This window comes from Mercenaria mercenaria, chromosome 10 (assembly GCF_021730395.1).
Source record: "Mercenaria mercenaria strain notata chromosome 10, MADL_Memer_1, whole genome shotgun sequence".
Classification (NCBI taxonomy): domain Eukaryota; kingdom Metazoa; phylum Mollusca; class Bivalvia; order Venerida; family Veneridae; genus Mercenaria; species Mercenaria mercenaria.
Genome location: NC_069370.1, coordinates 32,290,446 through 32,310,296, shown reverse-complemented (window position 1 = coordinate 32,310,296; position 19,851 = coordinate 32,290,446). Strand labels below are relative to the sequence as shown.

General features: G+C 33.6%; 1 protein-coding gene across 10 annotated transcripts in view; it reads left to right on the top strand.

Moving 5' to 3' along the window:
* LOC123560845 (dual oxidase-like) overlaps window positions 1-19,851 on the top strand; it is an 82,176-nt gene that overhangs the window by 14,176 nt on the left and 48,149 nt on the right. For 6 of the 10 annotated variants that reach the window (XM_053552624.1, XM_053552618.1, XM_053552625.1 and 3 more), the window contains exons 1-2: window positions 17,318-17,462; window positions 18,357-18,428. In XM_053552624.1, coding sequence (XP_053408599.1) covers window positions 17,369-17,462; window positions 18,357-18,428 — 166 coding nt within the window. In that variant the 5' untranslated portion in view covers window positions 17,318-17,368. Of the gene's footprint in view, window positions 1-8,907; window positions 8,967-16,763; window positions 17,094-17,317; window positions 17,463-18,356; window positions 18,429-19,851 lie in introns of those variants that run through there. The other 4 variants (XM_053552622.1, XM_053552620.1, XM_053552623.1 and 1 more) reach the window with 2 other exon arrangements.

The window sequence follows — 19,851 nt, the reverse complement described above, 5'->3', positions numbered from 1 at the left end:
GTCACGTACACAATTTAAACATGCAATCAAGACATATATGCATGTGACTATTACATATAATACATAACAGTATTTATTTTTTCTAGCAGGCCTATGTGCAGTTGAGTACGTATGTTATTTTAAATAACATAAATATTAATAATTTTATTTATCGTTCATAAAAGATTAATAGTATATTTGTTTACAGGTAAAGTGTAATCTGTCATTCAAGCATGAAACTTTAATTTATAATATTACATTTGGATAAGATATTATGACACTAACTAAGAAATAAGACATTGTGACTGTTTTATTTCTTCAAATATAATGAATGTCATATGTAAAATAATGCTTTAAGATAATTTCTGAATCAAGGACATGGTAATGTTATTATTCGATTCATTATGCAAGCCTAATACAGCATCAATCTACTAATTCTACAAATTCAAAGCTGTATCAAATTAATTGATTTACGTAGTAATTTTCAACTTTTACGGAAACGATATTAATATTAGACACATTTTATAGATGCACTCTTTTCCTTAAGTATATTTTTCGATCGATACAAAAAAAAATATTATATTACCCTACACATGATGATCTAAACCGGAACCCGATATTGGTATTCGCTTTTGAAACGCCATGACGTCATTTCTGCTTACGAACGTAACTTTCACCGGTCCTGGTTATTAAGCTTGATGAATTTGGCAAAATAACAGAATTACGTGTTCAGTACATGGTAATATTACATTTGTAGGCTCATCCAAACTTGTTTTAACCAGGTTTTTTTTATTGACATAATCCTGGTTATCACAATGAGGTGCGACGCTGTACCTAGTACGGCCAACTAGTGATATAATATCTATAAATAAACTTATTTCCATTGGCTAAAACCTCTAACTTTCAAATCCAATATATCGAGGGTTAAACCCAATAGTTAAGTATAGAAGACGTTTACGTACTGCGTTTAACCCTCGATACATCAAATCATCATTTTTTAAATATTAATTTGGAAGCTGGTCTGTTTGGTCACTTCTATAAAGTGTAAATAGTTATATTATATTAGAAATATTATTTGATTAAGATCAACATAGTCCAAAGCAGTTAAAGTACTTGGTATTCTAGTTTCCCCACGGACAGTAAGCATAAACTTCTTCATGCTTTTAGATAATGTTCGGATAATAAACACCAATCAAAGAGTGAAAAATTCATTTTTGTGTTTATTTTTTTGTATATTACGATGCATTCAATCTTTGCAACCAAGAGACAAAAACATACTAAAAGCAATTGAAAAAAATATGTATATTAACACTATATGATTTCGAACATACCGCAAATTGTAAACCCCAATTATAACAAAAAGAGAGTAAAAACTGAAGAAGATCGTATCACAGTTGATGTGACTGATGATTTACCTAACATTACTATCTTAATTCAAAAAAATATGACGAAGTGTATAAACGCATCCATCCACGGATATCTCTTTACACTTGTATATAAAAAAGTTGCACTGAAATTAGCTTATGATATTACATATATGTTATACGCAATGTAGCAAATTTAATTGATAAAATAGTTTTGAACTTTTTCTTACATTTTCACTTTTTTGCTCTTGTATAGTTTATTTAATCATTTAAGTTATGGTTTTTCTAATGGTGTGAGTAAATACATTACAAGAGACGAGCAATAAAATATTATCGCCTCAGTCAGGCTAACACCCATTTTCCCATTTCATCTAGCAGACTCTTTAAAATCATTACATGTTGTGACTAAAGTGGACGGTAGCATGCATTTCCACTACCGTCCATGAACAGGCTCACTCAGACCGAGCCTGCAACATTTTCGTTTTTGAGCAACCTGTGAAGTTTCCACTTTTTCTATTTTATATCAGATAACATATATTTGTTAAAAGCCAGCTGAATTTTTTTAGATGACAATTATAATGGTTAAAAATGGTATAATTTGTACAAACTATTTATGGAATATAATAGAACAAAAGGAATGATAAAATATGTTTAAGCATTACGTTTTCCATTACTGTAACATCTGATGTGCCATAACGTCATCAAATTCATCGTCGCGTATTCGTTTACGTTTTGACGTATCGCGTAGATAATTTCAGCTTAAGTATATTCTGTTGAATACTTGGTGAGAGATAAAAATAAAGTAATTTATTAAAAACTTACCTTGAAATTCTTTCTTTGTGCCTTGCATCAATATTTTTTTTATTTATTTATTTATTCAAAAAGGCCAAACATATTTTTTGGCAATCATTAGATCCGTGTTTGTATATACTTTCCAGGGCAGAATCGCATAATTTGAAGCTCGCACAACCGGAGTTATTCCATTTTACATCCCCAACAGTTGATCTAAATGTGTTCTTTTTTCCTGATACACCCAATTTAAAGCTTTTGTCACACCAAATAACTTTAAGTGTCGGTTTTGGAAGAATAGTTTTGCACTACAGCGATTCTATCAAAAGTTAACTCATCAGACGAAACAGGAGAACGCTACATACCCGCAGAGGCCTGTACAATCTTTTAGTATCAAGGTGTGATTAAGCATTGCGCAATTGTTTATACAGATTAAAGTATTTAAGACTTAATGTCAGACGTCTAGTGTAGATATGTGACTCATTAACTTTCTGTAAGGTAAGTGAGCATAGTTTTTTCACTCGTCTTCAAATTTTATGATAGCGTAAAAAATTAAATTAGCTTTAAATATGCTTTATGCAAAATTGACTTTATTTAGATGTAGATAGCACATTTTCCTTCTTGATTTAGTCAATAAAACGAAAACATTAATGTCATGTGTGAACGACCAGAATGACGAAAATTTGTCATTGATTTTATATCTATATCGGAAGGAAAATGTTTAGTTTTTGTTCAGTAGAGACCGGAATAAGTCAATGAGATGTGGGGTTATCCGATTGTTTATATGTTTCGTTACGGATTAGCTGTTGTTCTGGTCCGAATTATCTTGCATAATGATAAAAAACGAAATTCCTAAAGGGACCAAACAATTCGGGATATTAAGGTATTAGATCACTAATAGAGAACCTCCTTTTTGAAGAGTATTCAATTCCTACCATAAACCCACTTTTACTGCAATTCTTAGGGGGCGTAGGTTCAAGCCCTACTGGAACCAAATTTTTTTTCCTTATTTTCCTTTTTTATAGAAAGTTTTTACTTCTTTCAAGACTTATTATTGATTTCTTGTACAACAAGAGCTGTCATTTGACAGCACGCTCGACTATTCTCAGTGCTTGATAGTTTAAGCTATGAGTAAAACTTTAACATTACAATAAGCATATTCTTAGTCGAAAAGGGGCCATAATTCAGTCAAAATGCTTGATAGAGTTGCCTCCTCCTTTTTACAGACTGGGGTTATGATGGTAAACAAGTATGCAAAATATGAAAGCAATATCTCAATGGACTTTGAAAATATTTGGGGTGGTACGTAAACTTTAACATTTGTATGACGCTAACGCTATTTATAAGCTATTTCTTGGTGTTCAAAGTGAATTTACTACTTAAACAGAAGGGGTAGAGTTACACATCTTTACAAATATTGAGTTACACGCGGTGAAAGTTCTATATTTTGCTTTCACTCTTAGATTATATATTATGGAAGAAATTTAGGTAGGTTTTACGTCTGCCCTAAGGTTATTTTTAAATGGAGTAAGCAAAATTCAAAACAGAAACACAGCATTCGACCTTATTTTTTCAATGTTGAAGTATGAATTCTGTCTCATTAAATCCGTTTACTTGAGGCACCATAGAAAAAATGATATTGACATTTTTATTTTGTGTTTTATAATTGTTTACCAATAGTTTGATGTTTCTTTTATTAAAATTAATGGTAAAATGAGTTCTCTGCAAACGTTTTGGATAGTGGCTATCACTTTGAAATTTGTCTCTACTTGAGCTTAAGGAGATACCGTAAGTTACCGGTATACAAAATTTATAAAAAACGGCACGATAAAAGTTGTTTAAAAATTGCAAAATAGTGCAAAACACGTTTACCTTTTAGAATATACCAAGCAAAGGCCATTTTGTAAACATTACTATTAGTGATCTAATACCTTAGCCACATAACATTGTATACACCCGAAACATAGCCCTTAATTCCTTCGAGTATGACTGTTTGGGGGTAAAGTAGCAGAAAATGGTGGTGAAAATGTTGCAAACTTCCAAATATAAATAAACCCGTTTCTGTATTGGTATATAACATAAATATAGTTTTAATTTATTATTTTTTTAAAAGTTTAGGAAATACGGAAGTACACATTAGGGATCAAAAACTTTTTTAAATGTGGCTACGTCTTCTTTTATTGGCTAAATTCAAAACGCCAGATCAGCCAGAATACGGGTAATTCGGTGATTTGTTCAAGGCATGAAAATGCTAAAAATGGCTTGATTTGTTATTTGCGGACAGTAAAGGATAAAATTTTATATCCTATAAAATGTGTATGGCCTTTTTCTTGTAATTTCACACAACGCATATTATTACTGCACGAAACAACTACAAAGATGTAGTTCGCTATTTATAGGTTATTAGCGTTGTATAAATACAGTGCGACTTTAGGAGCACAATATTCTTCCGCTAAAGAAGGAGTGCATATTTCCCAATGCAAAGATATTAACCTTTTTATTACAGACTGGGTTTCGGGCGAATTTAACGGTGATGCAAAACTCTATCTAACATCCGGGCTTAAAGATGACTCACATATGACCCTTTCAAAAATGCAGTTTGATTTTTTTTTTATATAATTCCAATATGTTATAAAATTGTGCGCTACCTATATAATTAAATGCAATAACTTGTTAATAAATGTATTTTGCGACCTTTTAAAATACGATGAGCTATTATAATAACTAGTACATGATTGTATCATTTGGTTTTGTTGCAGATTTGACAAGTTATTTTTAATATATTTTGCTAAATGTATGCAAATTCTAAAAGTGTCAATCAATTGGGTAAAAATGTAAGTGTTGCTATAGAAGATTTATCAAGTGTAATAAAACTGTAGATTATTTTTAGCCCTCAATTAAAGCACCCCGAAAATGAAAAGTACGAAGATTGCTTTATGATCTTATCACATGATAGGTAGCGTTATGTTATTTTAGATGTTTTAAATCATTCCCAAATGGTATAAAAATGTATGTCACTGGGACAGTCAGTGTCACTATAACTCGGGGCACTTAATTAATATAATAATGATAAAATACTTTTAAAAGGTTACGACCATTTTTACTCGTTTTTGTTCATATTAATGATTTTATCAGGTAGGTACGGTGGCATAGAGGGGACATAGGAAATATTTTATTTATCACGTGCGCACGTGTTAGCTAACACGTGCGAACGTGTTAATTAACACGTGTGCACATGATAACTATCACGTTCGCACGTGTTAGCTACCACGTGCACACGTGATAAATAAAATATTTCATATGTGAACGTAATAGCTATCACGTGCGCACGTGATAAATAAAATATTTCCTATGCGAACGTGTTAGCTACCACGTGCGAACGTGATAGCTATCACATGCGCACGTGTTAATTAACACGTTCGCACGTGTTAGCTAACACGTGATAAATAAAATATTTCCTATGTCCCCTCTGTGCCACCGTAGGTAGGTAACGTTTTCGCCAAGGATTTGAGAAAGTACATCGTGAGATGCCAAATATTCAAATTCTGGCTAAACAAAATAAACGAGATGGGTTTAAATTGATAAATGAGTTACAATGAATATCTATGAAAGTAATGTTTTTCTATATTATGTGTTTTATAAATATGGCCTTTTTACATATTTATTAAACCTTGTAAAAAATATTAAAAACAAAATTTACCAAAAATAAAAGTTCAATAGTGTAAATATTTTTATTCAGTATTTAAATATTTTTATCCAATCCTGTAAAATAGTAAAATCAAAGAAATATGTTTTATGTGGAAAAATATTTCTTCAATACTTTTAATTTTTTTGTTCATTCTTGGAAAATATTCATTTGAATATAAAAACAAAACTTCTGTGACGAAATAATCATTTAATATTTCGAATTTTTTATTCAGTCATACAAACATTTCTTTTTGTAATTAAGACTATTTTTGTGCAATGTTCAGAAATATCCATTATATGCAGACAGCATGTTTGTTCAATATGTGAATGCTGGGAAGGTTTTCTAATTGTAACGGGTCATTTGAATGGGCTATAACAGAAAATGTCCGCAACTCCAACCACAATGGAAGGCATTTCAACCATAAATACCCCCTAAGACACCCCTAAAACACCCCATTGGACAAATATAAGCAGGGAAGACATCCCCATTAACAAATAATTTGATAGAAAGTACCCCCTGAACAACCTATGGAAGGCATTTTTCCAGAACAAAACGCCCCTCTGGACAAGCTGTCGCGAAAGACCCACTAAGACACCCCTTTCCCCTGGACAACCAATGGAAAGCATTTTCCTGAAAAACATACCCAAAAGATCCTCACCACCCTGGACAGGCACCCCATATGGAAGGCTTTTTGTCCTGAAAAACACCCTGGACAAGCTATCTCAAAAGACCCCTCTGCACAGGCACCCCCTGGACAACCTATGGAAGCCATCTTTCCTGATGAAGACCCCTGGACAAGCCGCTTCAAAAGACCCTCCTAGACAGGCATCCTTGGACCATCAGCCGTCTCAAAAGATCCTCACCACTCTGGACGGGCACACCCTGTGGAAGGCTTTTTTTTTTCTGAAAAAAAATCACCTCCTGGACAAGCCGTGTAAAAAGACCCCCAGGACAGGCACCTATGCACTGGACAACCTACAGAAGGTATTTTTCCTAAACACGCACCCGGACAAGTTTTCTGAAAAGACGCATTGCCCCCTACACGGGCAATCCCCGTCAAACAACCTATTCAATTTTGTTAGAGCAGAAATATTTTTATCATCTCTGTTCACACTTGCACATTTTATATTGCGATAATCGATCATTAGTCTAAGGGAATATCTCTACAGAAATTTATATTGAGAGGTCCATTCTGCTGAAATAGTACAAACATGTTGCAAATGAACATCTTGTTAATCTGCAGAAAAAATAGCTGATATATCTGTACTAAGAAAACAATAGTAGGGATAAATAGTCTAAATATGAATACCGATAATTTATCAGATTAGGCTCATTCATACAGCTGTATCTTTACTATTTCATGTTTGATCTCTAAAACATTTTCCACAAATACTGTCTGATTGATTTTCTACTTGTGTATGCCACTGTATATAGCTTTACTTGAATACAAATATTGTTTTTATCTTTTTTACGTATTCCCACCAACTGAATGAAAACTTATCAGTTTGAAATATTTACCAATCCCCAAGACAAGTCTACGGAATGCATTCCTGACAGAAAAGACCCCTGGACGTACTGTTTGCAGGACTAGCCCCCACCCCCTTTCATCCCCGCAACCAACTCGGACGTACTCACGGACAAGATTATACGAGTAGAGGGCGTTTTTGGCCAAAAAGATACCATAGCTTGGACAATCTGCTCTCGGACACACTCAAAGACAAGATTATAGACGGCATTTTTGTGCGAAAAGACCCCCCCCCCCACCCCCCACTTTGGACAAACTGCCGACAGTTTTACAGATCCCTTTCCGACAGACCCAATGGACAGGCTGTGGAAGGCATTTTAGGCCGAAAAATATTCCTTGGAAAAGCTATTTCCAGTTCATGGTTGGACAGTCGCCCTCCTGGACAAGATTATAGAAGGCATTTTGGCCCGAAAAGACCCCCTTGGACAAACCTTTTCCATACACCTTCCGACAGACACCTTGCCCCCCTCCATAGGGGGGCGCAGTGCCTTACCTGGACGCTGCCATATTGGTTTGATGACGACCAATGAAATCCATCGTAACAAAACGTCAAAATTCCAAAGATACAAATTATTGAACAATTATTTTAGACGATAAAATAAACACTTCGAAAGATACAATAAATAATACTATGACACAGGACAATTATTGCCAACGTTTTATCCAAAATCATTGGCATATTGAACAAATATTTGACAAGATTGAAAACTGAATACAAATATAAAAGTATTGAATAGATATTTTGTCAAATAAACAAATATCTTTGTTTTAATATAAAAATATTTTTGTTTTACAATAAATATTTCTTATGATTGAATACAAATATCTAAATTATTGAATGAATATTTTGGTAGAACTATATTAAACAAATATTTCTGTTTTACAAAATAATGTTTTATGGGAATGAATAAACATAAAAATAATATGCTATATTTATAAAAACACATAATATTGCAACACATAACACGCCATAAATATCTCATAACTCGTGTTTTGCGAAAACACCGCTTGGTGTCTTTTATGAAATTTTGAATTGTTCAAAAACATATTCATTATCACGTAGACGTTTAAACATTTATTTGAATAATATTTAGTAGTGGATGCGGCTGAATATTTAGTATTTCTTAGACATTTTGCTGTGTCATTTTCATACATTGGAGATAATTTATTCATTCAAAGGAGTTACATCATATTTCTATCAGTGATAATGTTTAGTCAGATCCGGGTTTGTGTCTAATTCCCAGGATATAGAACCGCGTAACTTGAGGCGTGAACAATCGGAAATATTCCATTTTACATCCTGATTTATTTTATTTTTCTACCCATCTTAAATTCTTGTCACATCCAAATAACGACATGTAGTTTTCGAGTAACGCAAATTTATCAATTAAAAGGTGTCCGTTTTGGAAGAATAATTTCGCACTACGAGCGATATGTCAAACTTCTATCAAAATTTTGATAATTTATCAAACCATATATACACGCGGAGGCTTAAGAAACTTTTAAAATCTTTTAGTATCAAGGTGTGATTAAGCATTACGTAACTGTTTATGCAATTTCAGGTAGTTAAAAGCTAATGACAGACGTGTAGCGTGAATATGTGACTTTTACTTATACTAAGGTAAGTGCGCCTGGTTTTCACAGCAATATGATTTAATTCTAATTATATCGCTTACATTACCTTATATTTTTCAAAATTGCTTGATGAAGGACTAAATTTGTTAAAATGCAGCTTCTTTGTCATATTTGAACGATTTTGGTAATGATAATATTTAACATTATATATGCTTGTGAACAACGATATTTGTGTATGTGGCATGCCCTAGTGGTTCTCTACCAGGATTGTTCAAATCATGACCCTGGGGTCAATATAGACCACGCCCGTGTGGTCCCTTGTTTTTCAAGCAATGGCAAAAAAAAAATTGGTTTGGACCATAAATATAATTTTTGATGCAGATTTCAATGCACATCTTAAATAGTCTTAATCCTGACCTACTGACCTATTTTCATGTTTTTGAAGGTACAGCGTAGAAATTTGGACCACGTTTCTAACGTTTGATACAGATTTCAATACTCTTGTTTAATATTCTCAACTCTGACCTACTGGCCTACTTTCTTATTTTTGAAGCTACAGCAAAGAGATTTAGACCACTTGTATAATGTTTGATTCAGATTTCAATACTCATCTCGAATAGTCTTAATCGTGACTTACTTACCTACTTTCTTATTTCTGAAGTTACAGCAAAGAAATTTGGACCACATGTACAATGTTTGATACAGATTTCAATGCTCATCTTGAATAGTCTTAATTGTGACCTACTGACCTACTTTCTTGTTTTTGAAGTTACAGCAAAATGGCCAGGCGTGGTACGGGGGTTGGGACAATGTTACCATATATGACTGTGCAAACTTATGCGTCCTTGGCATTGTAATAATTTTATTTACCGTAGACTCGGACTCTGTTTCTTTTATAAATGGTTTCATATCCTATATTTAAGAAAACATCTTGTTCGCTTCACTACTAAAAACATTTATACCATAGCTGATATGGCCTACTGAAACTGAATTAAATAGTAGTGTGTCAAATTTCAAAGTTTGTGTTGCGACCAGCATGGATCCAGACCAGCCTGCGCATCCGCGCAGTCTGGTCAGGATCCATGCTGTTCGCTTCCAAAGCCTATTGCAGTTAGAGAAACCGTTAGCGAACAGCACGGATCCTGACCAGACTGCACGGATGCGCAGGCTGGTCTGGATCTATGCTGGTCGCAAATGCACTGTCTTGGTTTTCTCATGGTGTGGCTCAATTATGTACTTTATTTCTATATGAATGCAAAGTTTACAGGAGGTGTACAACAAATAAGATAGGAAAATGAGTTCAGATTGTTTCATTTATGAATTCAAAATTTCGTCCTTGTACGTTTCCAAAACTAACAGCTCCCATCCCGTCCTCCGAGGCTGTAACGTTCATATCCTAATGTGAAATATCGATTAAATTCCATTCCGAGCCGTTTGTTACAGCTTGATGTATAAAAATAATAATAATAATAATAATAATAAGTATGATATGATATGTTCCCAAGAAACCTCCATTTCTCTTTTTCTAAAAAAAATAATTCTCGGCCCACACTCGCATCAGCGGGAGGGGATTTCCTCTCCGACACCCTCCCACTGCCATGGGTAACATCAAAATGATTCAAACAGGAATGCGTTTACTTGGTTGTTGACGAGTGTCTGATTACAACTTGAAATTGGCAGCGATATTTTTCATCATAAAGAAGACAATTAAGGTTAGTCTGATTTGAAAGTAATCATGACTATAAGGTTGGCATTCAGGCAACATTTAAATAAGAAATGTCTTTGTGGTATTTTGTAGTTAATAATAGACTGAGCTTTTAATAATTATCATAAAGTAAATTAAATAACTATTATAAAGTAAATTAATAAGGTAGTCATTAATTACATGCTTTCATATTGACTTCAATATTAGGCATTGGCCTCGGCCGTAATGTCAGTCGTTGGCCGTATAAACAGTCCTCGAACTAATAACAATATCAGTATGAAACTCCTAATTGGTAACATTACATTAATTTGGCTTTAGAATTTATCATTGGTCGTAGAAAAAATCATTGATAAAAATCCTTACCTTATAAATCTGTATCTATGCTAAAGAATGAATAAATGCGCCCAAGCATACTTGTATTTCCTTTATATATGAAGTAAGTCGTAGCGTTTCCGAGAATATGTTATCAGGTTCGGGATGGTACTACTTTAAATCCATTTGAAGGCCCGGTTTATAATCGGTATCATTCTGCTAAGCTGAATCAGCCGTTATCTGGTTACGGTATATATACTTCCTTTTATCTGTCGTCTTAAACAATTTAGACATTTGTATGCGAGGTATGAAAGACCAATTTCATACTTTCAGTAATTTCTCAGTCATTTCACACATATCAAAAAGTTGATAATTCATCATAACGATATCACATTCCAACAGTTCTTGAAATCTAGGACCTTATAGGAGTCACCTTATTCTAGATAAAGATAAATTATTTGAGGTAAGTGCGGCTGATTTTAAGTTTTTCCAATGTAAACTCTTTTATCGCATCAGCAATGATACATTTATTTTAATGAAGATCATTTTCTACGTATTCGATGGTGCAGTAATGCAATTCAAAATGATACAGGTATTATGTTAAGTCACTGAATATATACCAGTACACATTTTTTTGCCTAATAGTATTTGTGACTGAATAAAATGAAAGTAAAGTTAAACCTTTAAAAATGTCAAATACCCAAATTCAAAGGCCTAAAGCGATTCAACGAGATAATGCTAGTGCTTACGCATTATGCAGACAATTTACAGCGTACACAATAAAACCTGAATTCGCAACGAGCACTGAAGAATCATGGCGAAAAGTTTCATGTTCTATGCGAATATATTCCATTCTTATAGTTCGACAATTCACTAAATACATATAATTTTTCACACTTAAACATCATACCATCATTTTTTGCCATTTTAATGATGTTGTTGCTGTTAATGCAGATGACCTTTAAGGGCCTAGACTTATACCATCCTTGATTTTTGTTTTCATTGCCACTGACAATCAAACATGCGAAATAAACTTACAAACAAACAAAAACAAACAAACCGTGTTAGCCAAGAGTTCAAATCTCGATATCTATTTCAAATTTGCGAAAGACGCATTTTATACATGGATAAATTCTGTTCAAAGCCGTTTTCATTTGTTCGCAGATCGGGCTAGGATTTATATTTATTGTAATGAAACCGACTGAGTCAGGTCCTGCTTGCATGATGACTACAAATGCTCACTGGAATAAATATGTTGTGCATAAAGCCAAAGTCGTTAAAATGTTTGAATTTGACGGTTAGGCTATCCGATACATTGCAAGTGCCATAGCATCTGAATGTTTGACTATGATGTTATTTATTTTGACAAAGGATATCAGTGAAAAATATTTTTATATATTTCTTCATCGAGTTATTTGAAAATAGAATTTAAGGCTAATTTGTCATGATTTAATGAATGGTTATAGGCAGAAATTTCATGATTAGTGAATGATTGACTTAACTGGTATTTTTATATGCAGTTTTCTCTTCTTCGCCTTCATCAAGTTTTGACAGCTTAAGACGATGTCATAGCTGTTCTGATTCAATGCGTACGTTTTTTTCACGTTATGAGATTTTCCAGCCAATAAGATAATTTGAATCTGATCTTACCGTCAGTGTCTCCAAGGGTTATTCCTACCCTACACGCGTCATTATATCCTCTTTCATACTCTTAGACATATAAAACACTTAAATAACTTTTTAACAGCATGATCTGCACATGGTAAGGTTATCTATGACAAGTTCGAAATGCTACTCGAAATTTTTGAATCGCAGTGCAAGTTAAGTTGTTTAATCCGCACATTAGAAAATATCTTTCTCATTTCCTTGTTTTAAGTGATAAAAAAATTATCCGTTCAATGTAAAAGAACCAAGTGATAGTATAATGACAAAAAGTATAAGGGTCTGAAGAAATTAATCGAAGTAAAGGGCTCATTTGTTTACTGATGTAAATTGGGGATTTACTTATCAAAGTAACGTGTACATTTTTATACACTGTTAAAAATATGGGGTTTTTACGAAAGTCTTTTAAGTTATCAAACTATACCAAATGTTGATGCATTTTATTGATTTTTACGTGAAATGCATTGACAATGTCTATTTAATAGTTTTGCTGACCATAGAATACAGAGTAGAAATAAAAAGTGGCAAACCAATTGTTACTTTTTGTCAGTAAATCAACTGAATTTTGTGAAGATTTTTCAAAAGATCGTTTGTTTTGCAACACTGATGTTTGTAACTTCACTTGCGTTGACAAATCAACGTTAACGCATTGACTTACCGTTGTACAGCAGTATCGCATGTTCAGTTTAGTTCAGTTCAGTCTAATCTGTTTAACCTTTACCCTGCTAAATTTCAAAAATGGACTGGTCCACCATTCCGTTTGGGCAGTTCTACTTATGATTCAAAGGGGTGTTCACTGAAAATTTACTGACTGAATAGCGAACACTGCAGACCATGATCAGGCTGATCTTGATCTGCACTGGTCGCAAAGGAAGAATCACTTGCTGCCAGCAGGATAAAGTTAAGAAATGTGTCTATCACCACTTTAAAAGAGGAAATTATAGCGTCCAACTGTAAAGGGCTTTTGTTATTTATGACAAATGTACTTATTTATATTGTGTTTATAATGTGTTACTTTCCTGTACTTATATATTTATCATGTAAATGCTCTTCAGTTATGGAGGAAATAAAGATAATAATGAAAAACATTAACGTCCACTTCGTACCTAATGAAGCGAAACCTTTTTTGTACATAAAAAATGAACGTACTCCGTGACCGCAAAAATAATAAATACTCTAAAAGATCCTTTGGATACCTATATCTAAGCACATAGTATTCAAAGGCTGATGTTGTGATTGGTTTGTCCAAGTCTATGACAACAGTAGCCCTGTTTAAAGAGTTCATTGGTTTGTTTGTTTGTTTGTTTTGGGTTTAACGCCGTTTTTCAACAGTTTAAAGAGTTCATTGGTAGGCCTATATGTCTATTACTTGCATTGAAGCCCTCAACTTTGTTAACCTTATTACTAACACACGTTGTTGCGCTGAGTACGTCCCCAGTTGAATAAGAGAAATTTACAAAACTATAGACCTGAGATGGAAACTCTGAAAAAGAGAAAACAGACATTTAATTCTATTGTTTGTAGTCAACGAAAAACTGAAACGAAACTATTTTCTCATGGTAAGCTCTTTAAAGTAACTGATTTAATCATTTCTAATAATATTCTATGGATGAATATGACAAAGTAACAAAGCTTTGTTTCAAAGCAAATAATGACAGTGTAGATAGTTTTAATATTTTGGGTACAAATAAAATTAAAGTTTACATACAAATAAGATATATATCATATTTCAGTTTTGTTTGGCAAATACATAAATGTTTTGTTGATGTTAACTTGTCATTAACCTTGCAAAAGAAGTTTGTAGGCGGACAGGTTGCGTTCCACGCGCGTTTGAGGGTTGTCGCGATTATTTTAAGTCTAGCAGATTAGCATTTTCATCATTTATGGTTGGAATTGTAATTAATGTTGCCAACGTAAGATTATCTATTGTCCCAAGTTTGTTTTATTTGAGCAATTTGTTACTGATAAGAGGTAGATCAGTTTACAATAAATTTCATATTTGCGCTCCTCTGAAAATGCAGTTAATCTTTGACACAGTAAAATTACAAAGCAAGTAAAATTTGATAACGTCTGATATCTAACCCATCCTAGATGTTTTATTTAAAAATGCCTAGGAAGACTCGAGACTCAAAATCAAAATAGAAGGAATAGTGGGCGATGGGTTGAATAAGAAGAAATTGGAAGTCGATAAGTTAACAAAAGTTTATGCATTCTCTTGTTTGCTTTCCCAGATCGGGGCTAAATGATTCAAGGTAGTTTATCGACCAGCCAGATTTTAAGTGCACATAGCTTTATATAAGTATAGTTGACTTTCTCACACACGAGATACGTGAAGATACAAGTTCACATGAAAAATTGATATAGAAAAGAGAATTTTTACCAACCAATCACCACCACAATTCTTCAGACCAAATACGGCAAAGCGCCTAGCGCCTACCAGTACAAACGATTGTGTATATTCCACAACAAGTCTACTAATCCAAGACGATTAGTTTCGATGCTGCCTGATATGTAATTATACTACACATTGGTACTGGTTCATATATATACACAAATCTCTGTAATCAAGCCTCGCAAACCAACAGTGACATTTTAGTCTTTTTACTGAGCTATATATTCTAAAAGTTAAAGGATTTTCTGGAGACCAAAATCGCCCTGCTCTTACAAGATAGCGTTCTTGTTAACTGTTTTTCAAATTGGAAGACGGCTATATCATCCCTCTTCCTCACACCCTCATCTCTTTTTAATTTTCTTTTCTTTCTTTTATTTTCTTTTGAATTCTACATCATATACATAATATATCAGAGGCTTAGCTACTGAACTGTCTCGAGTACAGGTGAGCGGATAAGGTTTATAATTGTCCTCTGCTAGTCATTCCTTATTTTAAGATCGTGTTAGTGCAAACATATTATTACCACGTCAAAGTTTCAAAATAGCACGTCACAATTTCGATAACTTATCAAATGATTTAAGAAATCTTAATAATCTTGATAATATTACGAAATGACAGTGTTTAATCATATCCTTTTATTCTTTTGAGTAGACGTTAAAATACATCAGTCAATTGACGTATGTAAAACCAGGATGTGGTAAAACATCAATACTTAGGAGAGCCCGCCTAACGACTTCTAGCCGATATTGGACCATTAGGTATTGACTGAAGACATTCTCAGACATTCTCATCTTACACACACAATATTTATCATTTTTGAAAACGAATTGGTATGACTTATATTTTTTGTTTCTGGTAGAAAAGATCGGGCTTTTGTCGGACCAATCTATCGATTTTCCGATCATTTACCAACATCTATCCAACACTGACACGGTCGCTGGGATTGAATATAGGATGCACTAAACTCTGCAATAGTGCGACTAGTTGAAATAAAATCGGAATAGAAGTTACATAGGTATAACCGGGACAGGAGGTGTCAAGATTACTATAGGGTTTGTTTTCGCCAAAAAGATATTGAAAAGGTCTCTTAGTTTAATTCATTCTTTTAATCTAATTCAATTTTTTTACACTTTCATTTCTTTCATTTTAGCTCAGAGAAAGTGTTGAGCTGGCGGAAACCGTGATATAATCGGGGTTTCACTCTATGACCTACATGATTCAACGACTTGCATATTATCTCCAAGATCACCCTGTAAATTAGTGTTCATAGTTTTTAACATGCACTGAAAGTTTTCAAGGTTTTTCTTTAAATCTATGGATAAAACTGGCTTATTTGTTAACTTTTCTTCTATAACAATTAATCAAAATTTTCATTTGTAATGAAAAATGAATCCATACACTCAAGCTTTAAAACTGTATTACCTGCCTTAGCGGTCACCAGCATTAAGCAATCTTTTGCTTTGGGCAGGCGTTTAGTTACCAAATTGAGTTTTTGTTCCAATTTCAATTTGCCTTGAAAATCCGCCTTCCTCAAGCAGCCAGATTCTGTCGCTCCCTAAGCTAGGTGCTTAATACAGGTTTATGTACGTGATATATTGCATACAGCATTTGAAGGACACAAATTAGAGCTGCTTAGTATAGAAGGATGTGACTTAGCTGTAATGTGTATTTTAGGCTCTATATTTCTAGACCAATCAGACTGTCCAATGGAGTAACCACACGCTTGTCAAAAAGTAGTCCGTCCAAACATCGTCTATACAGGATATACAGTTATGACATGAACATTGAAAATACCTACACATTATCATGATACATTTTGGTAACCAGAGGAAAATCCTTGTTTTTACGTTTATAAATAGTTTTGATTGATTATGGCATGTGGTTTTATAGAGGTGCGACTTAAAGAAATTATGATTGGGCTGTTTGATCTTCTAGGACATTTTACATCGAGTCATACAAGGATGTTTACAGGAGTATCATCTGGATGAATGCTTTGTTTTGGAAACTTACTTATTTCTTTCATTTAAGTACTGTTTGCATTGAAATCGTATGAAAATTTGCAACGATAAAACACGTAGCTGAGGATACCGTCTGCACTACAGGTAAACGTGAGGATACATCATTTTATGTAAATGTTTCCGACTGTATTAGGAAGAGGAAGATTAGATTGTTGAAACGTATTATGATGTAATGAAAATGGGATGGTATTTTTTTCTTGTTGTTGAAAATAGCACAACGTACATGTTTTAGTCGAATCTTTATATCTTTTATATTTCAGTTGCAAGGAAGTGCTAACTTTTTGTATTCTAGGGTACTTTTCCTCGTAATTTATTAACTGACCATGTATTTTAAATGTATTTCTAGAAAGCACAGTTAAATGTATGTTAATTGCAGAAACCAAAAGACGATGATCACGATGCAACAGACCTGTTTACTTATTAGTATTTGTGTGCTTATCTCTTTTGGACCCGGTAAGAAATATATTTTATGATATATATTTTATGATCTATGTGATATTGATTTTGAATATTATCTACAGTGCTTATCCAGGATATATAGTTGTCGAAGTTTTAAAAGCGAGAAAAACGGATAGGTTTTTTGTTGTACACTTTTACCTTTGTTCTGATATCTTAAAATTATTTTTCACAACCAAAATGGTGACTCGGCTATGGCTGATTTTAAAGTCTGCACACCTTTCATTCCTAGATCAATGCTATAATACTTTATACGTCATTGAATTTGTAATGCAGTCGAATGAATATTGTACGCAAAACCCATGTTTTTACTGAAAAGTTTGTTTATTTCCGGATTAACCAATGTAGTCGATTATCAGTACTAACTCACCTGATTTTCGAAATATGTCAGAGGAAGTTGATCTCGAATCTTTACGCACCGTAGTTTCGAATTTCCGGCGCCCTACTTAAACCGTTCCTCGAACATTGTATCCGATAAAAACATCCTGAACAACGGCCGCTATGTCTTTTTTTATACAGAATGGAAAGTGACAGGATTAAAATTGTGCGAATGCTCCTGATCTGTAAAAATACAATTTCGTCCAGAATTTCCATGAAATCTGGTGTAAATGTTTCACAAATATATTATAACCTTTTGAAAATATATTGATAAATGAGTCACTTAATTGCGAAAATAAGTATATAATGGCTTCTCATTTGTTTTTTTTTTTTTACATTGTCGTGTAAATGAATTGTTACTACCCAAAAAAACTCTGAGTGGAATAGAGCAAAATCTTTTCTTTAATCTAGTTCACGTAGAAGATCAGCTTTCCTTTTCATATAAAATTTTCTTTCTATAGCGTACGCCCCCCACAACTGTTTTACTAATTTTTTTATGTCATTATTTTCCAGTGACGGGGTTTTCACAGCAGAGATTTGATGGATACTTTAATAACTTGATTATACCCAGCCAAGGCAGTGCAGGTAATAAGTCGATCCACATATACTTTTCTTTGTTACTATCAGTGCATATATATACACATTGCCTTTCGATATTACGTGTAAATTTTATATTGTGACAAATCTTGGAAGATGGTTTTGCACGTTCGGTTCAATTTTTGTTTTTACAATGTGGAATTTGATTAAACCGTGATTTTCCACAACTTAGAATGCACTTGAAAATTGACAAATAAACAAGATAGTGTCGTGTGCTTGGTTGTTTACTAACTTTGGACCCCACACAAATTTTACACTTGTAGCGTATGGAAAAACCACAATTTTGACGACATTCTCTCAAATAGATTTTTTTCTACAATGTAGATTTTAATGAATTTTCTCGTGACTCATATATATATATATATGAGCTTTAATATGGTGAAAAAATATATAAGTACGTGTGCTTGTTTTAAGATATTAATGAGCCGCGCAATGAGAAAACCAACATAGTGCGTTTGCGACCAACATGGATCCAGACCAACCTGCGCATCCGCACAGTCTGGTCAGGATCCATGCTGTTCGCTAACAGTTTCTCTAATTGCAATAGGCTTTGAAAGCGAACAGCATGGATCCTGACCAGACTGCGCGGATGCGCAGGCTGGTCTGGATCCATGCTGGTCGCAAATGCACTGTGTTGGTTTTCTCATGATGCGGCTCATTTGATCATGATTAAAGAGATTCGAATATTTCAAGCTGATTTTGAGACTTGGGAATTATTTTACGCTTTAAATTTTTTGATATAATACTTTATCTGTAGAAAGATAGTAACGTTGCCGTTTTGTTAATCTTAATCACAGGTTACCATTTATCTAAAAATGATTTTCCTTACCGTACGACGAGTCCAGTCTATATTCTACGTTATTCGAATAAATGACGTTGTGCCATTACTTTCTGTTGATCAAACGTGCAAAACTACCTTTAAGATAATATATCTAACATACGCTTTGTTACCTTTGCTGAAATGAATTGTCTAGTCTTTAGATCAATTTAACATAAAGGTCACGTAAAGTACACATATATTTCACATATATTTTTTACATATTACATCTATTGCAAAATTATAGATGTTCGAAAATTTCAGCCATGATTATTTCTCATTCTGTTTCAAGTTTTCAACATTTTTGCACCGTATTGTATCATTTTTATTCATATTGCGTAATTATATTTATTTCTTATACGAACATGACAAAGTGCAGGAGAAAGCAAGTGTACACCATAGCGTACTATGGGATACGAACTGGTCCAAAACTCTCAAAAACCGCATCTTGCGGTTTAAAAGCGCATCATGCGGTTTATAAAGCGCATCTTGCGGTGCCTAAAACGCAAGATGAGCTGGAACAGTTTTGAACCGTTTGTGCGTGAAATACTAACCCGCATAACCCGCATCATGCGGTTTACCCGGCGTTAACCG